Source organism: Ornithodoros turicata, chromosome 6, assembly GCF_037126465.1.
Source record: "Ornithodoros turicata isolate Travis chromosome 6, ASM3712646v1, whole genome shotgun sequence".
NCBI classification, from domain to species: domain Eukaryota; kingdom Metazoa; phylum Arthropoda; class Arachnida; order Ixodida; family Argasidae; genus Ornithodoros; species Ornithodoros turicata.
The window spans coordinates 16165565-16189932 of record NC_088206.1 but is presented as its reverse complement, the minus strand read 5'-3'; the positions used below and the strand labels follow the sequence as shown (position 1 = coordinate 16189932).

The following is a 24368-nucleotide window of genomic DNA, read 5'->3' as shown; positions in this document are numbered from 1 at the left end:
GCATCTGTAGAGAAGAATCTCCAGAATAGAAAATGTTGCAATCTTGCAGACGCTTTTACTTTTCAACACACAAGCTTTTCTTAGAAGCGTTATGGCGTCCACATTCTACACTGGCGAGGATTCACTGCCACCAGAGCCGTATATTAAAAGGGAGTCTAGCCATTGGGAGGAGTCACAAAAAGAGGCTCGACCTGTCAATCACAGTTTCGGACCTCTGATTGGTTTGCTTTTTACCAAGGGGGTCGCCATGACACCTTACCGCCACCCAAAATGGCGACGAAAACTAGCGCAGTGAAGCGGGGATTTCGTGACAAAAAATTTTCATAGACTACTCTGATTTTACCCTGCAAACATACATACTCATATATGTTTCTCGGAAATCAGTTTCAACTTATGCTCATCCACCGATATCTAACTGAAAATTATGCGTTACTGACCATACCAGTCGCCGGTGTTAGGCCTAGTGAACACGGCGATCATAATGAAATCATAACAAAAACGGCACTGTGCTGTACAATCTTATATTTAATTGCTGGATTTCATGGATATAAACATTCTTGCCTTTTATATTCCAGCTATTCGAATATGTAGATTTGTTTAAAAATCATACCAACAATACAATGCGTCCCAGCAGGTGGTTCTGCCGGCAGCGGCACAACCACGGAAGCAGACGACAATTCCCGACGTGCCTTACGCTCCCTAGGTGGTGTTCATCAAATTTGCACCAAAAATCCACTAATTTTGCAGATTGCGAGAGGTATCCATTTCAATCCCATCCAATCCACTTGGCATTTCAGTTTTTTTTTTCTTTCACTCCATTAAACATATCCCCCCCCCCCCCCCCACATGCCACCCAAAATGGTGCTGCCCGTGTTGGATCCGGGGACAAATAGTGAGAATAGGTTTATCTATAACGCCCCATATTTCAAGACTTGATTGGTCGGATAGCTGAAAAAGTGGGTGGAGCTTCAGGCATAGGCATGACCCATTAATGACCAGACTCCCTTTTAATATACGGCCCTGACTGCCACCAAATTATGGCTCCCTATAGGGGACGTGGGCAGAGACAGCGACACGTAATCGCGGATAAAATGCAGATATCCGCGGAGGTGCGTGGTTTTATCCGCATTTAGACCGCGTATCCACATGCGGCATAAGCCGCATCCGAGTTCCGCTTTTCCTCGACCGCGCAACGCATCGAGAGCTGCGGCAGCCCGCAGGCGGTTTCTGCACGTATGTACCGCAAGCGACCTGTCGCCCAGCAGCCGCTACAGCCTGCGGGTTCCGCGGCTCTCAAGATATCGACGCTGACGACGTTGTCAACCTGCTGCAGACTGTGTGGGTGGCCCGAAGAAAACAAAATCGTGGCGCAGTCTCCGTTGACCACCTGATTGGCAGACGATGCGTGTCATGCCGCTAAAAATCGTGCATTGCGCGATCGAGGAAAACCGGAATGCGGAGGCGGCTTCTCCCGCACTGTGACAGCAGCCTATGCTCCAAATGTGGCGTCGTACCGAACACTGAGCATGTCCTAACAGAATGTGAGCTCTACGAAACGGAGAGGCAACAACTCTGTGCTTAAAGGGACGGTCTCGTACAGCCGGGGCGATTCCGAAACTTAGCCAAAACTAGTTTAACGATTACTGTACACATACAACCGTCAAAGTATCATTCGGAATAACCATTTTCGAGGAATTTGTCGAAACGTGCCGTAAGAGCAGACGACGAAAGCTGCGCTTCTCTCATGTATACGTCACGTATGACGTCGGCCTGCGGGTGCGTCGTCGTTGTCATGGTAATAGGCGAATTCAGAAAATCCCAGTGCTTTTTGCGCACGCATTGCATCCTGGGCGCTTGCTGAGCGGGGGAATAAAGAATAATCCTTCACATTTCGCTTTAGCTGGCCTTGACACGTCGTGGACGATGGACCGATAGGGGAGAAATCGGAACAGTTTGGAGGCCACCCGTTTCTTTCGTATTAGTAAACTCCCACAGTTCAAAGCGACGCTAAGCACTCTGGGATTTTCTGAAGTAATCCCCTTGGCTCTCGAAATGGCGACACTCAGGCATATACCTCCGCGAGCGGAGAATGTTGTCCGAGCATTGACTGTGGGGTCTCCCACAATGTGGCGCACAATCGGATACGTGGAAGCTAAGTCACGTGTTTTCTTTCCGCGAGTATTTAATGCGGTTTTTAAATAAACACGTACTCCTTCTCCATGTACGTCGCCAGCGACACTTCATTTCGAAGCATGATCAGTGTACAACGGGGAGTGTAATGGAAGCGCGCGTAATATATTTTTGGTCGTAGCTGTAATGCGACCGCGCGCGCCGATGGCCAGCGGCTTCAGATTTGTGATTGTGGATGGGGTTGTTCTGCGACTTTTAACTTGTCTCTGAGGATTAACATCGTTGTTCTGAACCACCATGCTTGCGACTACTCAGAATGCGCGTTTTTCACCTGAGAACTGAAATAAAATGTACGAGAGTTGCCGCGGTGCCCAGTAACTTCTGAAAGTCGTCTGTTCACGCCGATGCACTAGCGCGCGCAAAAACAGACGACTTCTGTATCCTATCACGGACTTACCCGCAGGGCGACGTGGCCGTTCTCATTGTTGCCAACACAGATCGTGGCACGCTCTGCAATCTTTATCAATTTAGATCTGTTATTTAATATCTGTTGCGTGTTTTGTCGGGTAAATTAGCAGTATTCCATTTTCAACAAAGGGCAATCGAATGGTACACTTTATGAAAGGGGCAGGAGGTACGAGACCGTCCCTGCTAGCCGACAGACTTTCATCCTCGGTGCAATTCTTTGCCCATGTCAGAGCCACGTGCAACACCGTCGATGTCTTCTGATGTTCTTGAGTTCCTCTTGTCTACCGGTTTGCTCCAGACGCTGTAGAGTCATACTCTGTATCTTCTCTGTGCGTTCTTTTTTTTTTCTTCTCCTTCCTTTTTGCGGCGTAGCGCAGCCAGTGGAGGACAGCTCAATTGTTGTACTTGCACATAGCTTTAACTTCATTCTCATATCTCACATCTAATGTTTCGCGTGTAATGGGGCAGTGTAATGCTCGCCAGTGGTAAATCGCCCAAGGTCATAGTCACGATTTATTTGTTGTTGCTGCTCCCGCACCGCGGCAAGAATTTTCCGCTCCGCATACGCGATGCCGCGCGCATTTGCCGCAAGTGGATACGCGGCCTCTTAGGGTGCCTGAATACCAGCGTCTTCTGTGTTGGGCGGAGACTCCATTTGCTGAAGCGAACGCCGCTAAGCTACCATTTTGAAGCCCATGTTTACCATGCGTGAATGGTGCGTTGAGATTTCACAGACTTTTTCAAACCTCCTCGGCAATTTTTGTTTACTTAATTCGAAGGTGCAGCGTATGGGAGGTGTATAGCTACGTCCGTCACGATGGACTACCATCGCGAGCTGCACGTGGGCTTCAAGATGGCGGAAGTTCGTAGCAGACAACGCGGTTTTCTGCACCCTGTACAGAGGGTGCTAGTATTCAGGCGCCCTAGCCGCACTGTATCCGCGTGCATTTCTATCCACAAATGAAGATCCCGGCGGATATCACCGCTCCACCCCCCCCCCCCCCCCGTAACGGTACAACCAGTAACAATACCGAACATGTGCTAACACACAGATGACTGATTTTCTGCAACTGCATCTGATATCCTACTGCGAGTGAGTATTGCATAGTATCATTTAATAAAGTACCAATTTGGGCCTGTTGGTCAAACGTGATAAAATCGCTAAAGCCAGTGCTAAAAACACTAAGCTTTAATAATGCATAGTATAATACCGCGAGTGTGAGACAGACCTGTAGGCTACCTAGTACATCACCCAGTCCGGGAAGAGGGAAATCCAGCGATCCCGCTTCGCAGCAGAAGAGTCTCCGTTCGAAATAGCGGCATACAGCTCCCAACTTGGGACTTCTGATCAATCCGCTTAGTTCTGAAGGTACGAAGGTACTCAGCGTTTCTGTGTTGCCAGGTTTCGCCGATCGCAGGAGTGCGCAAAGGGGGGCAAAGAGCGAATGGATTCCGTGGACAGAAGTACTCACAAAGACAGATGAAACTGGGTTAGCCCCGAGTATCGTGTACATGCTACGCACGATTTATATCCCAGCTGCGACATCTCCTTGAAACGTGGACATGTGTCATGCGTGTGGCGGGAGTGACCTCGAAATAGCTCGCTAAACATACGTGCGTGTGCGTATACGGTGCGATCAGCGTAGTGCCGGTCGCGGAGCTCATTTCGATACTTTGTTCCGCCGGTTTATTGCGAAACGTCCGCTTGCAGGCAGTAGGAAGGAAGGAAATATAGGTCCCCTGTGTCAGTGGCACCAATAGTGAGTTTGAGTATGTCGTACGCTGTCGCCTTTGCGTACGATATACAAAACCTCACTAATACTGGCTCTTCTGGGACCACTCAGTATAGATGGACAAAAACTCTTTCATGTCCCATATGCCTCAGAGATGGAGGGTACCGATGAGACTAATTGATTAATTCGTTGCTTTATACGACACGCGAGACAACTATGATGATGAGCGACGCCGTTGAACCTCAAGGCTGGTTCACACTGCTGCGTTTTGCGCTTGCGTTTACGTGCTTTTCATCGCGGAGCGGGTTCACGTTGCCGCTCTCTATAGTCTCCGTTCACATCGTTGCGCCGCTGTGTTACGTTCCCCTAATCAACGAGCACCGTTCACAGCGCACCCCGTGGGGAGAAAAGGGAAACGCCGCAGCTGCCGTGTGCTTCCCGCGCTACAGTGCGCTTGCGCTATATTCTCCGCTCCTATTAGACACGTGGTTTATGGTTGCGGTGTTTGCGAAGTCGAAGTCGGCTCAACCTTTTCCGTTCCGCTTACGGACCGCGCTTACGTGCCACGGTGACGATTCGCCGTAAACGCAGCAGTGTGAACCAGCCTGGAGGGTGATTGGACGTACGTTGGCGCAGCACGTGGCACACCGTATTTAACGTATCTCGCGGAGCGAGAGCAACGTGTACCACACCACAAACTCGGGCGCCGTCGACCGGCCTCGAACCCGCAACCTTCGAGCAAGAAAGCGAGTTACGTTACCAATTACCATTGCCATTACTCAAATAGTTCTCTTTCCGTTTTTGATATCAGCCTTATTTCAACGTTCGTCGAGCTTCAGTTCAATGCAGCTACATTTCCGGCAATGGAACGGCTGTCATGAAGTTGTGAGTAGGCGGCCCCTGTCAACAACGTTTTTCAACAAGTAAATTCACTTCGATGAAATCCGTATAACGCACGGGATTTCAAAATTCTGTAGAAACACACCTTCATATTTCAAACATAATAATAACAATAGAAAAAGAAGTCATTGCGCAACAGTAATAGCCATTACCCGAATTCGATACCAGTCGATCATTTTCGCTTACGTTTTTGTGCTTCTGATAAAGAAGAACGATGTATGCACTTCCGTTGCCAGTTCCAATTTTAGCAACATATCATCTCTGTTTCCATTACAATTCCTTGGATCAAACGTCCCCAATAAGAAAGTAAGGTGGCATCGAGAGCCCCATAACCTCCATCCTTCAAAGGGCATCCGCGACCACGACGACCATAACGTCCATTGCAGGGGAGAGGCTAAAAGTTTGCAGAAACCACGTGACGAAATGTCTGACCAATCACGAGGAACCTTTTCGCAGGCCGACATACTTCTCCGCACGGGTCCACAGGATAACTTAAAGCCCTGCCCCTCACCTTGATCTGCTACCTTCCCTCCTATTTGTGAGACGGACCAATGAGGTCGCTGCACGGTCAATAGGGGAGAGGGGGAACAGGGAAGCTGCGCAGATAGCTAACCTACTTGCATAGCGTGTTAGTCACTCACCACAGTAGGACCCACGTGCCGAGCCCTGCCTCGAATCGTCTAGCAAGTCTTCTTCATCTTCTTCGGGTATCACTTCCAGTTCTTTTTCCTCCGGATAGTAAACGTACCGTCGAGGATCGTGCTGCGCGTACGAGGCACTATTATCGACGAAGTCCACTTCGTCCTCGTCGGCGTATTCGGCGTAGTCGGCCGCGGAGTCGGACACTCCGCTCTCGTACACCTGGTAGTCGCCTTCTTCCTCAGAGCTTCCGTAATCCGGCGAAGGAATGCCGCCGTTTCGTCGCCGTAATCTGTCCCGTGGGCTGCCGTGCGTCACAGAACTGCCGTCTTCGGAGTTGCAGTCTTCCAGAGAGTTAAAAGTATTCCTGGTAGAAATGGGAGGCGTTTTAAAAGGGTTGCGCCGAACCGTTATAAATTTTTAAAGGGACACTGAAACACAAACATTTTCCCCCGTGGAATAAAAGATGCTGCTACCTTGACACCAACAGGAAAGGAACGAGATTAATCAACTACGTCGTTCGTGATTTTATGAGAGAAAAAAAATCAGTTACATTTTCCCTCTCCCCGTCCTTCTTTAGAAGCGCGACAGTGCGGAGAGTCCTCGGATTGGTCTCTTCAAATGATCTATCGCGATGATTGGACAAATCGTTTGAGGAGACCAATGGCAGGCCGCTCCGCATTGTCGGCCTTCTCGAGAAGGAGACAAAGAGGGAAAGGCGTCGATGGAGGTTTCTTTGGCTCATAAATCACGAATGACGCAACAGAAGCATCCCGTTCCTTTTGTTTTGCTCTCAAGATATCTTCCATTCCGCAAAGGGGAATTCTCATACTTTAGTGCCACTTCAAAGGGACGGTCGTGTCCTCTCAAGTCGATCTAGAAACTATGGTATAATTTTATTCCTCGTGGACAACTGACCACCGTATTGAAAATCCCACGCGAAATAGTCACGTAGTTTGAATACATGAGAAGAGCAGACGCCGGATGTTGAGAGTATGCCGGAATCCCCTCTCTGGGAAAAGGCGACAACGTCGTTCCCTACACCCCCAATCAGAGCGCGGCCTTGAGAAAAAGGATGCCGCGGCCGTCTGGACGGCGCCATTTCTCCTCCAAGCGTCGCCCTCTCACTCCTCCAGAGTGACGTCACGTCGATATCGTTGCCGCTGGAGCCTCTGCAGCTGCGTAAGCAGCACTGATCATTAAAATTCGTTTGTTTAATATCTAAGCACTTTTTGGAGGAAAACAAAATAGCGAAGTAGATTGCCGGCCGATGCCGAATGTAGTGATATATGTTTCATAGATGGGGTTCCGGATGAACCGTCCCTTTACAGGTACCTTTAGTCGTATCCCTGTTTGGTCATCAAGTAGTCTATGAGGAGTCACCATGCACAATAATTTCCCCGCACAATGTCTTGCCACTGCGCAACCAAATTTACAGAAATAAAAAAAAAGTAAAGATACACCCATGAGCGGTGCGGCGCGACCTTGCTTGGAGGTCCAGCCCGATCACATAGCGTGACGTAATCAGGTCCGCGCACGTATCACCAACGTAGCGAGCAGTCGTTTCATCGCAGGAGATCGTTTGAGAGGACCAATGAGAGGCTGTTCCGCATTGCCGCGCTTCTTGAGAAGGAAAGAAGAGGGAAAGCACAAATTGCGGTAAATCGGCTGCGACTGATATATTGTGTTTGTGATATATGTTTACTGATATATGTGATGTATCGTGTTTTCCCTGCTCCTTGTCACAGGCTACTGAGTACTCCGATGCTAATTTGTAGCTCGAAATCCTGCCTCATCTGTCAAGCAGTCCACCAGGAGTCACAATGCAAAATGCTTATGCTCTGCGGTGCGTTATAGCTGTGCAATACAATTTACAAAAATAAAATAAAATAAACACTCTGAGAAAGCAGCCGCAGACGGCCGACACGATGCTCGCGTGACGTATTGGAGGCTCCCTGCCTTGCCTCCTTGTTTTTTCTTCGCAGCTTACGCCCGGCTTATACATGCTTGAGCTGTGCCGCTGTACGTCACTGGTCACGTGTGGTGAGTAGCATACGCCACGACGTCCTCTCGTTCTACGATGCGCTCTTTTCACGAGGAGGAGAATTTTTTAAAGGTGCGCGGGACAGATCCCTCGCGCTCGCTCTGTAGGTCACCTACGCTCATCGTTCTTTCGCAGGAACTCATTTTATTTGTTGGAGAACACTCCGCATCGAAAAAAAAGAAAAAGAATGAAACGTTTTGGGGGTCACCTCAGAGCTCCTTTAAAGGGACGGATGCATCCGGAAACGCAACTATGAAACCGAGGAGGAGGAGTGTCGTTGGGAGGAACCCGAGAGGTCTGCCTGCCTGATTAGGCGGCATGTTTCTCGGGAAGGGAAAGGTGGTGGAGAGGAGGAGAGGAAAGGGTGAAGTGGAAGACCGAGCGGAATCCGCTCGGGGGGAGGATAGCTGCGTCCATGGGCCGACTTCAGGAGAACTGTGCCGGCATACGCCTATTACGCATCTGAGGGAAACCCAGGAAAAACTCCAGACGGCACAGCCGGCCCGCGGATTCGAACCGCGGACCTCCCAGTCTCCAGGCGCACGCGTTACCGCTGCGCCACCGGAGCTGGTCAACTATGAAACCGGCACCATTATGTTCGGCATCGGCCGACATCTACCCCGCTCCGCGGCATAACGTCACTGCCTAAGCGAAGGAGTGAGAGTGCAGCACTCAGAGGAGGAAAGGCGCGCGCACATGCGGCCGCGGCATTCCTTTTCTCAAGGTCGCGCCCTCGTTGGTACTTAGGGAGTGACGTTTTCGCGTTCCTCCAGAGAGGGAATTCCCGGATACTCTGAACATCCGTCGTCTGCTCTTGCCACGTATTCCGTCCGTCGAATGACAGTCAAACTAGGCCAATCTTTCGCTTGAGATTTTCGATGCCGTGGTCAGTGGTCCACGAGGAATGAAATGACACTGTAGTTTCGAAATTTACTGAAACAGATGCGACCGTCCTTTGTGCATGTACCACTTGTGTGATAAGTACCACACGTTGTAACATCGCATAGTTTATTGTTGCGCTGAAATAACGTTACTGCTATATAGTTGCTAGTAAATTGTTACTAAATAGTGCACATGATACGTGATACAAGGCGATTGGAATGAGGGGAAAAATCGAGTTTAACCCGTACGGACCTAATCCTAGTCGTTTCGTGGCCGCTATCTCCGTATTCAATAGATGGCACTGAATGGGGCCGACCTCATTTAAGACGCGATCCGGATTCCAGAGTTATGCAGCGAATAAGCCAGTTGGCGCGTATTCCCATAAATTAGAACTACCTTTGGATAGGGCCCACTACAGAGACAGACAGCTCTATATCCTGCGGAACAGGTAACAGCTTTCCCAACAGGGGGATTGCGTTTTGTATTGTTCACTTCCATTAAAGAATGGACAAAGACGCAACGTTTGACTCGCGTCACCAAAGGCACGGGTCACCATAAGTGCATCGGATTAGTGACAGTAGCCAACATAATCCATTTGTATTGCCAACTGCAGGATGGGACAAGTCGCATCCATGTATAGGCATCAAAGACACAAATCCATGTTATACTGTAGTACATCGATTTTCATTTAACGTAAGTACACGTTGCTACAACATCACACCACGCGCCAACTAGGTCTCATAATGAACGGTATGTTTTTGATGCCCATTATTTTCCAGAATTTACCCACCCGCCAACTCTGCACATTATCTCTTACCAACCGCGATGTCTGTGTATTTTAATCAGGTACAAAACGAATTATAGGAGACGGAGGGTATTCCATTAGATATACCTGTGCACGACGAAGTCTCGCGAGTCGTAATCGGCTTCCATCACATCGTCCTCGTCGTGGAATCGTCCGTCGTAAGATGGCATCAGAGAGTGAGGCTCGTCGTCGTCCATCATCGATGAAAATGCAGCTTCCACCTGTGCGAGGAAGGCAATGGCAAACGAAAGGTTACTGACGGCGCTCGTTGTCGGCCTGTACATGCGAGCCAAGGAGTTTGATCACGCACCTCGTCAAAGTCCGAAATGTCGAGTAGGGTGTTGGTCCTCATCTTGGAACCTTTGAGCTCTTCTTCCACAGTCTGGAAGTCGTCCATAAAGTCGCCATTGAAGCGAGTCCCAACGTCCGAAGCCCGTGACGTCGCCGCCGACGTCATCGATGACGTCAATCTGGCGTCGCCCGGTGTCCGGTCCTCCTTTGCCCGTATCGCTTGCTGGAAGCAACAACCAAACATGTTAATACTATTAGCGGTGAACGGACACGTTCACTATGTTAGAATACCAGCTAGATAGCAAGGAACGCGGTTCCATCAGGTCGTGGGAGGGAGGAGATGCCGTGGTTTCGTGGGATTGGTCGCATATATTTGGCTCTGCCATTTACACGGCGGGCTTCATACTCACCAGTATTAGCGAGGTATTTTGAGACTATAAACGCACGTTATTGATTTTTGCGCTCAGCAGCAGACGCTAGACTAAAAGGAGATGAGAAATGAGGATATGGCATCGTAGCAAAGAAAGAGGGCTGAACGGGGGGGATTAGAGGGAATGAAGTCATAAGGTGACGCGTCAAACTTTCACGAGTTGCCGCTTCGTATTGCCGTATGTTTGAATTGGAGTGCATGTTTGTTGTCCTACCCTCTTAAAACGAAACGTCACCGCGTAGCATGCTCTTACAGCCAACTATCGTGCTGAATGACACCGTTCTCTCCCCTGATTTGTTGGAAACTGGACGACTACGCCTTTTTGTGACTTACGCAGTTATGCTAATTGTCACAAAAAGGCGTACGCCCCGCAGTTTCCACCGGTCAGGAGTGATAACGGTATCGATCATTAGGGAGTTTTAGAGAATCGTCAGCGCCCTCCGATTCCGACTCCGTATCGCTGTCAGTCAATCAGATATCAGCAACGTGACGTCAGCCACTCCAAAGGAATACGGCGATTGGCTTATCATGTTTTCGGAGACGTTATCGTGAAACTTGTCAACTCTCAATCATGACCTACTATATACTGACAAGACCATAACACTCGTGCTCTTCCCCAGCGCCGCGGAAATTGTTTTGTCGAGTGGCCGCTGCGCGTTTGAGGCGCTCCATACAGGCCCCCGAGCTGACGAAGGACCACATGTCAACGTGGTGGAGTGTACTTGGCCTGGTCAATTACTGAAGCCAGACATCACTGTGTCTTCCATACTACGTTATGGTGTACTGCACCGTCCCTCTTTGCGAGCCAAAGAAGGGGCATTGCGCCCCAGGAATTTCCTTTCACGAGTATTCGTTGGACGCTACTTGAAGAAATGGCTGAATGGCTGGGGGTCAAGATGCAGGTGAGCACGAAAACACAGTCATTTCTTGGTTCTTGCGCGGCATCGTGCTCTTTGGGTCACAAACGGTTAAATACTGCTCGTGGTCATATAGTCCTCGCATTTATTTATTTAGACACGAATGAACCATTGCAACCTACGGGCTCTTTTACTGGACGCTCTCGGCACTTCGCAGCCGACGACTTCGTCTTTCAGCTTTTTTGACTACTTCCTTACATGGGAAGCGACAGCACCTGCGAATCTCGCCTTTCTGACTGACATGACGTAGGAAGCCCTAAAAACCACAACTATGTCTACTGTTCTCTGCACTCGCCACCTTCTAGACAAAGGATACCCGTATTAGTTGCAAAAATTGCAGCATGATAATGCTTGCTTGTGAATAATGGGACTGGTCATTAATTATCTTCACGTTTCCAGCCTTGTGCTTCCGTATGTGACAGCCAATCCCTTCTTCAGCTACAGGAAAGATGCCAGCGACACTGCCAAGCTGGCTACTCTAGTCGTAACAAAGTTTATGAGGACATGCGTATCGCATGAATGTTAGAAAACGCAAGCACCTCAACGCGTTGTTTGTGAAAAGCCTTCGTCACGTATTAAAAGTGACGACTCTAGCCTAATAGGGCGCCAATGAAAGCCTCGTCGTCCTGGTCAACAACATTTCTAACATTATTTACGTTGAACATGAAAGAACTGATGTTCTGAGGCTGGAACAACACAGAAGGGACAAATACATACAACGCCTCAATTTGCCAAAGAAATTAACGATGAAAGATGAAAGTCACTGAAAAGGTTAGCTAGCTGTACGACTCGAACCCACATCTTCTGGATTGCCGGTCCAGGGCTCTACCAATTGAGCTAAGCTAACACGCCTTCTCAGCGACTTCCTGGGTGCGTCATCTGAAGGGACAAACCAGCCACTCTCTCTCACTCATCCTCCTTTCACTCTTACATTTTTGCTCACTTATACACACATTCATACGACGGGATCGACGCAGGCGGCAACCTTATTCACTCATTATTTACGTTGTTTAGGGTTCAAATCTCGCCTGGCGAAGACCATTTATACAGATGCCGAAAGTGTGTTTGTGTTTATATCTTTTACGTAACGCAGAAGGGAACATCGTACGCCAGCAGTTGTTACTCCCGTCGTTACTTACGCAGCCCTCACGTTTTTTATTCGCGCCTGTTTTGCACAAAACACGCTGTAGGCTGTTGTACTAATCGTCCTTGTTATGTTTACCACAAAACATGGCAATAAAACAGAGTAAATGCTGCTACTCAGCGACACGAACCCTCATACACGTACATGATTGAGCCGAGGCGATGGGGTCCGTAATAAGCGCCGCCGGACGGGCGCACTGTGCGTGATACGTCATTTCCGCTGTGCCGAGCCGCGGACGGAAGTTCCATAGGGAAATCGGCGAGTGTTCATGTCAGTATATAGTAGGTCGTGCTCTCAACTATTCAAGATCGGCTCTAGGGGTGACGCCTGCTGTGGTCACTGTCAACAACCTGAAGCAATCGAGCACATCCTGCGAGCCCTGCCGAGCATACCATTCTGCGCGTGAAGCCCATCTCCATCACCCCAGCTCTGGCACGCTGGCGGACACCCTCTACCCCGGTGGCTCTTCTGCCGAACGTTCCGCTAAAGCAAGAAACCTTGTTCCCGTTCTGCAGAAGGCAGGTCTTGCTCAACGACCCCTCTAACACTTTGCTCTCCCCGACGAACTCACGCACCCTCTACGCATCTCCACCCTTCATCCGTCCTTTTTTTTTTTGGGGGGGGGGGCGATAGTCGCGATGACGCCCACTTCTGTGTGGCCAATAACGACGAGCCGATCCTGCCATTACCCCCCCCCCCCGTGAAACTTGTACTATCTCCTAAAACTTGTTTGTGTTGAGCGTGATATATGGTGAAGTTCGGTTTTCAGACTGCACGCGCCGCACTGATTGCCTACTGTGGGGCTGTGTGCCTCGAAGCCATTGTATCTGTACCGCTGTGTGTCCATTAATAAACCTTTAGTTGCTACTAGCGTGCCGTCCTGTTGATCTATTGTTCCGTATGCGTGTTCCTGTTTCGCGCTTCGTCACCATGCTATATGTAGCCCAACTGTCCCCATTGATTCTTCATAACTGTTGATGTATTGTTGGGGGGGGGGGGGCATCTTTACGCTATGCGAGAAGTTCCCGTTAGGCGGACTAGCGATGGGGTGGATAGTAGCTCGACAGCACATATAGAGGTATTCATTTTGTCGCGCATCACTTGGGTGCGGCACCGGCAACGCGGCGATACGGTTCATTATTATTATCTTGTGCTTCACAATCTCTCCTCTGACAAGAATGAAAATGTATGAGTATCATGTGCGACTACAGTGACCAAGGTCTTTATGCTCGTTCTCACATTTTACACTTCCTTATGCTGTTAAAGGAACAGTGAAATGTTCGAAACGTGCTTAATACTCAGGCTATCAGGAGGGCCCAAGTAAACACATATTCGTTGAACGATCCCAAGCAACACAATGTACTGAAAGTCGAGTACAATAGGGGTGGACGGGTAGGTGGAAAAAGAACATTGATAAGACACATACCGTCCACCCCTATTGCACTCGATTTTCAGTACATTGTGCTGCTTGGGATGTCTCATCGCAGCGCAATCCAATGTAGCTAAAAGAAGAAAAAAAAAAGGCTGTCAATCAGCCAAGTGCGAAACGAGGTGACACAGGAGGACCCTTGGAAATGGAGTATTCTACAAAAGCACTACTCTAAGGAAGCACCATTTAAGGGGCTTTACTCTATTTAAAATAATGTTGCAGATGGGTGTCTTGCAAAGACAATTTTCAACATGTTGACATTACGTACATGTTTCCGTTGGGCCCGCGGAATAAAAAAAAATGTGTTTGTTTACAGCAACACCCCTTTTGCAAGCTGAAGCTTGTTTAAAAAATGTACTCTGTATCTCCGTATAAAAGGAACGACGTTTGCATTTTGTAACACAGCATCGCGAATGCTAAAGGGAACAAAACCACCAACGTGTCGGTGCTTTCTGCGATCGTGGGTATGCAACATGGTGCGCTATGTCTCCCTCGCTAAATGATAGCATCCACGCGATGGCACCGAATAGCAGTCGACCTTCAATGGCCCTTACACCAGGGAACTCGTTGTGTACCTGCCTAGCGATGCTAATCGGCTAGACCTCCTTGGCGTTCGCAGGCTTCATATGAACGCAAGGACATTAAAACGACGCATCATTTGAAAGACTCTGCCACGTGAAGACCAGGAGAACCAGCCCTACGGGATGAGGTGTCAAGCGCCGTGCATGTCCCGCTATCGAACGGCGGGTGGCACAGGTCAAATAAGGAGGTCGCCTGACGTCGTCGTCGTCGCCGCCTCTTTATAAACATAAGTGGTCATCAGCGAAGTTTAAAACCTGTTTTGAGCGCCATCTGCACGCAATTGTCCATGTGCTCACGCGACCGGCATCCACGCACGGAATATTCTAGTGGAAGAAAAACATTTAAAATCGCGCGTCCCACAAGAGGTATGGGTGATACCTCGAAAATCCCCGATGCAAAATAACCTCTCGGAAGTAAATGTTATCCGCCTATAAAGTGCACAGTCGCGCGCGGGAAAATACTAACAGCGAACTTAGACTAGCCTGGACATAGAAATGCAAGTTCAGAACTTGGGCTGACCTAATAATAAACTAACCAGCATGCTGTTTCGTCGTGGCCCGCCCTGCTAAGCTAACGCCAGCTAAAATGTAGCTTTCGTTCGCTAAAACGACTTGAACAGACATCCGGAAAACCCGTGAATTTGATTGGTTAAATAGTGGTATCGGATTTTTAAACGCGGCATATCATCTCACGAAGCAATCGAGCATTCTCCTTGATTTTCCTTGGTTCGAAATCGTGAATTTCGAGATCGTGAATTTCGCAACCGGGAAACTCGAGGTAGCAGACGACACCGTAGCAGACGGCCCTGTCGTCTGCTACGGAGTAGGCGCAATATATTCGCGTTGGTTAGAAGAGAACGAAGAGCCATGACATCAGAGGTTATAAACGGCTCTGGACATCGAGCTATGTGTAGCTATGACGTTTCGCGCATCTTCCGTGGGAGTATTACGGGGAATTCTGCTCGGAGATATTCGACCGTCCTATTTAGCGTGTCCTTCGGTTTTCACGGGAATTACGATATGATATATGATCATTTTCATAAGAAAAACTTTCCAAGTTAAGTAAATGCGGGTATGGCAGACGAGGCATACAAAACAATGTTTCGTTCTTACAATATCTACACACTTCTGCAGCTCCTGGGAGGAAACGATTATTTCCATACAATCCCTCGTTAAGAACGAAGAAGAATGCTTAATAGAGACAATGGAAAAATTCAGTCACATAGAACGCATGACAGAGTTCACTAAAACAACGGTCATGCGTCGTAGTCTTTATAACGAAACATCGCATTTCTTCACATTTATTTGCGTCTCAAGTTTACGGGGAAACACATTACCCAATCAACGAGCCTGCGCATGCGTCCATAATATTTGTCCTATATTTATGCAATCACAATATAATATAACTTCTACGTATCTGCACAAGTAACTAGTAAGAATGTGCCCTGAACCATCTTTTCCCGTTTGATAAGTTGATACCGATACCACCAACCCGGTGAGGAGGTGATACAAAAAGGTGATACTACTGTGATACAAATTATATCACAACAGTTTGCCTTACTATACTGCATAAACGTCTACGTCCTCGAACAATTTCTCCAAGCGATACTCTTTATTCGTTAGAATGGGCTATGGATCAACACCCAAAGGGCAAGGACACCTAAACCACAACGGAAAGGAAACCGTCTTAAAACAGTTATTTATGGAAAGTTATATCAATGTATACACCTGTATCTATATCAATCAATCATGAATATACGAGCAATCTCGTCGAGAGCCTTCTTTTATCATATCCTTGGTGAAGTGAGCATTTCGAAGTTCACCAGCGTTGCCAGATACCAAGTAGGTGCACCAAAAGTCGTGCCACTGGGGCAGAGGGTAACTGCACTGGACGACGGAGACCATGTGCGCCAGCGTACACAAGGCCACACAGTGACTAAAGACACCTTATCTGCAAGTCCGATTGAAAGGGTTCCTGTTCGACTATGTGTTCTTATTCCAGTGTAGCGTCAACACCAACTTAAATATAACAGGCCTAGGCATTTACCTTTATCCTGTCAACACCAACCGCGAATAAATATCCGCTCGCAGCCACCGCAACCACAGAAGCCACCGTCGACACCAGGCCTTCAATATCCGCCATCTTTACACAGTCCACGAACCGGCGTTCACCATTCCAGTCACGTGAACCCGCCCTGTCCAATCGCCATCATCCGGCGAAAGCAGACGACACCCGAGCGGAACTCCGTCGCTATAGGACCACGAAACACACTGCACATAGTCTACGTCAAAGCCCAAATACACTTCACACGGTGAACGCACTCCCCTACATTTGTTGCATCCCGTCTACGACATCAATACTCGAGATTTGATAAGATAAGAGGGTGAGACGCACACGCCGTGAGCAACTTCAGCGCGGAGAGACGCAAGTCCGTTCGCGGTCTTGTGTTTACCACCAGTTTGGAGGATAAGAGCCGTGTTGTCGTCCGAGGGTGAGGAAAACCGGAATGAGAGAAAGGAGGTAGAGGGAGAAGAAAACGACCGCCAGGTACGAAGCGAAAAGCCTCCCATGACTGAGTGAGAATTAGAGCGCTTCTACAACGTATGGGAACAAAGATGACCAGAAAGCCGCTAGGGCGATTACGGTGAGCGTGGGCAGAGGTTTTCATTGACGCGCTGAGATTGACAGACGAATTCAAAGGAGCTGATAGAGAGGATGTTATTGATCTAACAACGTGGAATGTGTGTGTACGTGTGCGCTTCATGCTTCGTAAATTTCTTCGTAACAGCAACGCGGTGCACTAAATAAATAAATAAACACAGGGGCACATAAATGAATCACTAAGAAGAGTTTGGAAAGGTACCCTCCAGAATTGCGAGAAAGCAACAAGAAGATTTTTTTTTTCTTGTTGGGTGGGTGGTCATTATTTTCATTGTACAGTTACGTTGCAACAGCTTTATGTACCATTGTCGACATCGTGGGTGGGAGGGCGGAAGACCTTTGACCCCACAACGCCTGACTCTGACTACCCCAGGAAGTTAACTATACCCACTAAGGAATTATACACCAAGGAATAGCAAGCTGTCCTTTTTGGCTGACTTTTCCTGCCAAAATAAATAGACCCCCTCCCCCCGACATGCGTATAAAGCTGAAATAATGAAATGCACAGGAAAGAAAGAAAGCAAGGGAGTATAGCCAAATATTTGAGGATGTAGAGGGGTACGGATAAATCAGTGGTACCGCTAGATTGGAGAATAAGGAAACAACCTCAACGCGCAAGCTTTTTTTTTTTTAGTTTTTTAGCTTTTGCGATTGAGGGACGTGTACGAAAGGCTTGTGCAGGAGAGATTGGTCACACAGAAATATTGGGCCTCATAGATGTTAGCGGTTAGCATCTCGTACAAGGTTCGCGGCGATGCTTCGACATCTAACAGTGATAGTTCCTCACTGGAACGCCCACAAAACAGTCGCACTTAATGGTAACTATTCCACTACTTCGCTTCTTGCGCGCCTCTTTGCAAAGAACAATCAAACACGGAGACAGACACGATCAAAAAATCGCGCAAAGCATTCCATAACGTGATGTTTCGCCAAACAGCCAGACCGTACAAAAAAAAAAAAAAAAACAAACTGACTGAAGAACGCCACGCTCTCTGAACAACGCTAGCAATCAGAGCGCAAAGATTCCGTGTAATACCTCGAGACGCCCGCAGAAAACACGTGTTCGCGAAAGGAAGACAATTCACGTTGGTCACATCGCAGCACCTCGCAACAAAGAGCCCCAAACGGACGCTAACTTCACGGACCGCGGCAGGGTCTGAGAAACGCTGCTGCTGAAGCAAAGAGGCAAACCGTGAAAGGTCCTCAACCTGACCAGCCGTGAAACGAACGACCTGAAATCGTGGCGGAAGCAATAAAAGACGATTCGCTCGTAAACTGATGGACTACGGAACGACGGAAACAACAACGACGGGAAAAATTGTGATGCATCGCCATTTGCCGATCGTTGTGTACGCTGGTAATCTACTGTTACGTACTTGGGCAGCCAGCAGCTTTACTGCCGGCGTTGGCTTCAGAGTCACGCATGGCTATGCAGTGCACAAGCTTCGAGGGTGGCCGTGTCCGAAAATGTTATTAAGGGGTCCCTGGAACTTTTAACGAATTCGAATGCGTTTTTTGACTGGGTTCTGTTAGCTCCAGGGAGTACCATACCAACGACACGGAACACGGTCCTGATTGACAGACTATAAGTGTTACGTCATGTCATTCAAGTCACCTAGTTTCCTTTATACAGGGTGTTTGCTCTAACGTGTCCAGAAATTTTGTTTAAAGCGAGCGATAAAAGAGAAACGAGCGCTACTTTTCAGCTACTTGACTAAGAAACAGGTGCTACTAGTGAAGCAGTACCTGTTTTTTTACTCAGGTAGCAGAAAAGTTCCACTTGCTTTCCTTTAACCGCTCGCTTTAAATATAATTTCTGGACACGTTAGAGCAAACACCCTGTATAAGCGGTGGTGGTGGAGGTAATGGTGAAAGGATTCGCCGTCGTCGGCCTCACAGAGGCAGGCAACATCACGACTGACACCATGAGGAATGTGCGTCCTGAATCGACTTCCAAGGGAACTGTGCCGACATATGTCTGAAAGCATCTGAGGAAAACTCAGGAGAAACACCAGACAGCACAGCCGGCACCGGGATTCGAACCCGGGTACCTCCCGGTCTCGACGTGACATGGCCAGCACGCTAACCGTACTGTACCGCTACCGTACCCACGTCCAATCACATTTCTCCTCTCCTCCTCTCCCGGGAACGTTTCGTGTCCCCAGCAAGGCTTGATCCAGGGTCCGTTCATTTTCAAGTACAACGCCTTACCACTAACCATATGTGAACGTTCGTAAAGTACTGTACGTCTGACGCAATTGGAGGTTGCGATTTCGTTCCTTATTCGCCTTTGCGTACGTAAGGGATAGCGTGGTGGTTCTGCGCAATGCGCAAAGCTCTGTCTTGCGCGTGCGCAGAACCACCAACGCTATCCCCGCATACGCAAAAGCGATTGAGTACGATGCACTGAAACGCGGTATTTTCTTCTTACGGTTGGAATTCGATATTTTAGAGGAAGCTAGATAAAACATAGCTGCAAAGTTTCGGAATACGCTATTCGCGACTAAGGCGAGCCAGTGCCGGCGACGGTCAAAGCCACGGCAAGAAGCAATCCTTAGTGGAAAGTCGCCTTGTATATATGACAAACGTTCTACCGATAGTTCTCTCAACGACGGGTTTATTACCTTCGTCGCACCCGTAGCGATCCTGACAATGCCCGTTACATGTTCCGAAAGAACAAGGTCGCAATGCCAGCGGCCTCCCAGAAAATATTGCCGGTCATAAAGCATTCAGATAATCAACCTCAATCTTCACGAAAAGCATGTCGTAATGAAGGACTTATGCGGCAGTGTATGACGTGGCTTTGAAATTGTGTCCTGAAGCTGGACAGGGGTCACCTTTTGGAAGGGAAAGCAATGATTTTGTAGGACTCTCGCCTATTCCTTTGTTGTTGCGGCGATCAGTGCATAGGCGTCAGTCTCCGACACTACAAGAAGCTGAGCTCACTTCTGGAGGAAGGGTATATGCTGCCCGCACAACATATAGACAGGTTTGTTTGTGTTTTTTGTTTCGTTTGTTTTTCTTCGTGCTTTTGCGGCATCGTTGGGCACGGCACCAATGAAAGCGACTGCGAGTCCCGGCTAAGTTTCGGTGTCCATTTATATTTCTATAACTCTAATCACTGAGCCTCGGGGCTTATGAAAAGCACTCGAGTTTCCACGCGCTGCTCTCCCTTCTGTCTACTACGGCTTGTTTAAGATAAAATCTCATAGCGAAGTTATTCCGATATAATCGTCGATAATAAGATCGCGACTCAAGAGGAAGGAAATGCAAGCATGCGGGCTATTAACCAGGAAACCGCTAAATAGGGAAAGGTGGCGGATTCGGAATCCCCTGAGGATGTGCTCAGTTTGCGAAGGAGCCTAGCATAAACCGGTAAGAGAGAAAGGGGAGAGAGAGGAAGAAGAAGAAGAAAAAAACGCTATTTTTAACTGCAACAAAACTGTCGCTATAGAGCACTACCGAATGTATTGCATCGGAAAATAAAACTAGAGAGCTCGACAACAACAATAACTTTATTGTGATATGATGGTGATGTGATGTGATTGCTGGTGGTGATGTGGGGAATTAACTAATGAGCCCTAGTACGGAGAGCTCTAAATATCAGACTGCATCAGAGAAAACGTATAGGCACATCTTCAGGTCTAAAAGCGATAAAACCCCGGTGCAGGGGACACAAAGAGACAACACAGACGAAGCACTTTATCGCTTTTTAACCTACATCTTCAGGTTACGGCACGGTCACCCCAAGACTGTCTTTGTAAGACGGCGGACATTTCATCCGCACACCTGTAGGCCTGTTCAGCTCAAGAATGGCAGAAAAAGTCCCGTCCTACGTCTGCTCCTATTCGCTGCAATAGCTGGCCGCATCACCCTACGTCGGGATACATATCCACGTCATCCGTATAGGAGACCGCCACTGTCGCTAGCAGGCAGATGTGTTGCCATCGGCCGCCATATTGTAGGTCCCATCCAAGCCGTTACCCATATCGCACTCACCGTATATTTGGTGTTTCAAAGTTATTGTGCTGTGTGATCTGTAGCATATCCAAGCAACTTCCATGTTTTTGACGTTAATAGTCATTCAAAAAGCGTATGGCAGCGAACGAATGCGGGAACATAACATAACGCACGACACCAGGAGCCGTCCCCAGGAAAAGAGGATGGCGTTTGGACTATGTGCATCGCTGCATAAAGATAAGACATATGTATGACTTGCCAAAATCTACGAACTTAAGCACACATGGACACGCAACAATAACATGGCTCCCGCATCACTTTTTTTCTCAAGTTCCCGGGCTGATAAAAATACAAAATAAAGTTAAATTATGATTTCGAGGGACGCAAGAGAGTGACGTCAGTTTTCACTGGGAGCCAACTAAGCCCCGTGACCAGATTTAGGAGCAGTTGCGTACATGCATTCTGTCACGTCCTCCGTATGACTTCTCAGGTCATGTGGCGGAGGGCAACGTTCTAAGAGCCCACGACACAGAAAGTGAACGAAAGCGGGGTCACACATTGGCCAAAAGAACACGAAGAAAAAAGATAGATTAGCGCTAATGCAGCTAGCTCCCCCGTTTTTTATACCGCTGTCACACGGGCATTTCAATGGCCATTCAAATGTATGACGGTTGAACTGGACGGTCACTGGACGACACTACACGGTCATTTTCAATTACCATAAATACTCTGATGTCCATATGGAGGTTCGTGAACCCCCATTGGGGCAGTAAATGGTACTCGAAAAGTGCCCAATGAACAGATATGCACTGACCAAATGAGAGAACAGTATATTCAACGGGATGTGGTGTAACTTCGGGGTAACAGTTACACGTGACTGCATCCGTAGATTTACTTTTCTATACCCTCGGCACAACGCACGCTAGTAGAAATCTGCGTATCATATTATTGGTCAGATATCTATTAAAACACTATTGAAATTCCAAAACAGTTTCTTGCATAGCTTCGGGGACTGTGCCCCATGGAACTTCTCCCGGAGGGGGGGGGGGGGGCTCTACGAGAAGTGTACCTAACTGGTACTAAAGATGAACGTATCGCGAAATATCCTAAGAACAGCGCGCTTCATGCGAGTGAACCGTGCAAATCCCGTAAAAATTTGCCTGATGACGCATGAATTCCATCCACCCTGCCGATCTCTGTGCATGAGAGGGGACGAGTACCCTGCAGCAGGGGTACTCGGCAAACCGAAAACTCCCACCTATTGTTTCTTGCGTCGTGTTTCTTTCACCATAGACGGCTGTTACCTGCCAAGATTTGTGACGATGAACGAACGAATGGATGTTACCTATACTGCAAACCACTCGTTCTCTTACGTGTCAAACACTCAGAGAACATCGGATCGGGCCGTGTGAATGCGACGTATTGTCGATATAGTGCTCCGAGATGCTCAACAGCCATTGGCTTCCATGATCGTTAGAATGCCCCTGTGACAGCGGTATCAACCTGCTTTGGTATTGCTCTTGGGTGTAATCGCACCAGCCAAAGCAGACATACCCTCCGTTGTTACATTATGCCGCCTTGTAGAACACGCGGACCCGCCAATTCAAACATTTGCATAATGCGTACGAGGTCTTTCTCTCTCTCTCATTTCTCTCTTTTTTTTTAGCATTACAAGAACTGTCGGGGGACACGGCTTCGTGTGATAGGAACTGCATGTACATGTTTTACTACAGCTGTTTTAGTGGCTTCACTTACTAACGTGCACGAACGTAATTTGAAGTAATCACTCACCGCAAACAACATAATCGCGTGCAAGAACATGCTTTCGTACTTGAACAACACAGCTAGCTGAAATTGCTTGTTGTATGATGACGCTACTTGCTGGCTGCTGTGTGCTTATGAATAACCGATCAGGAAACGGCTGATCACATTTAATGACTCCCTCCAGTACAGCTGTCTTCTTGCAGACTCGGCGGAAGAACCTATATGTCATATGATATCTTTTTGTCATAGCTTATCTTTTTGTGTGGTCAGAACGTAAAGATTAAAAAAATATATTGATTCCTTTTGTGCCTCTCTTCAGATCCCCCCCATGCGGACTTGAGTTCGGAAAGCCTGTGCAATGTAAACATGTTTGGGGAGTCAACAGGTATATAGCAAGATACCGATACTGCCCATTTCTAATTTTAAAAATAAAGTGTTTTCTTTTATTTTTACCGTGGACACTGTACTCTTAGAAACAACGGTCGAGCAGTTACACCTTTTAGGAGGTAATAGTTGTCGCATATGTTGTGCCCAAAAAGGTTGCAAAGTTCTACCTGATACCTGGCTGCAGTCGGCACAACAGATTAGCGCAAATCCCTAAACAAATTTTAGTTGCCGTTATCTTCACTGTCCATTGCACTGTCAATGCTGGGAAGGCAACACTCCCTGAAAGGGCATTGCTTCTGTGGCTGTAATAACAGCTCTTACACACATTCTGTACTGCACCTGTAGAGAGGCGGTAACGGGCAAGTTAACAACCCTTTTACACCCTTTATCAGACGCCACGTTGACTTAGGTAGTAGCTACAGAAGTTACCACCTTTTCACACCCTTTTTTTTTCTTGGAGTATGGGGGCCAAAGTGCAAACACTTTGTGTCGCCACCTCGTGTTTCCACTTCTCCAACGCGGAGAATCCCCGTTTTACCGGTCACAGAGAAAGCCGCCACTTCAGATTAACGGGAAAGGTTGTCAGAACTCGGGATACAGTGGTTAGCGTGCTGGCCATCTCACGTCGAGACTGGGAGGTACCCGGGTTCGAATCCCGGTGCCGACTGTGCTGTCTAGGGTTTTTTCTGGTTTCCTCAGACGCTTTCACACATATGTCGGCACAGTTCCCTTTGAAGTCGGCCCAGGACGCACATTCCCCCAGAGCGTCAGTCGTGACGTTGTCCACATATGTGAGGCCGACAACGGCGATCCCTTTCACCATCACTACCACCCTTGCGGCAAACAATCACCACCATCATCATCAGCAGCACCACAACCACCTCGCGGTATAGCTGCGCTGAAGCTGCCTGAACCGTAGCGCGACTTATTTTAGACAAAAACATCAACGGGCTCGGCCACGGTGGGCTCGACTGGTACGTATATAGGGGTAAAATTATATCGATTTTCCCAGCATAACAACGTTATCGATGTTTAAACAACATTCATATTTTATCGATGGCTGCACTGGCATAAATGTTCATATTTTATCGATTTATGTATCGACGTTAATACGTACAGATGGGGAGGAGGAGGAAGCGGATATGTAAAAAAAAGTTACGCGGGGAGGCTACCGATAGGATATAGAGATCTTTTAAGCGACT

At 48.1% G+C, this 24368-nt stretch overlaps 1 protein-coding gene and 1 long non-coding RNA gene across 4 annotated transcripts in view; one reads left to right on the top strand and one right to left on the bottom strand.

Moving 5' to 3' along the window:
• LOC135399259 (uncharacterized) overlaps window positions 1–24368 on the bottom strand; it is a 125661-nt gene that overhangs the window by 50355 nt on the left and 50938 nt on the right. For 2 of the 3 annotated variants that reach the window (XM_064631088.1, XM_064631089.1), the window contains 3 exons: window positions 9912–10115; window positions 9689–9822; window positions 5873–6237 (listed from right to left, as the gene is read on the bottom strand). In XM_064631088.1, coding sequence (XP_064487158.1) covers window positions 5873–6237; window positions 9689–9822; window positions 9912–10115 — 703 coding nt within the window. Of the gene's footprint in view, window positions 1–5872; window positions 6238–9688; window positions 9823–9911; window positions 10116–16440; window positions 16711–24368 lie in introns of those variants that run through there. The other variant, XM_064631090.1, reaches the window with a different exon arrangement.
• LOC135399260 (uncharacterized) overlaps window positions 1–24368 on the top strand; it is a 55788-nt gene that overhangs the window by 13670 nt on the left and 17750 nt on the right. The window lies entirely within an intron of this gene.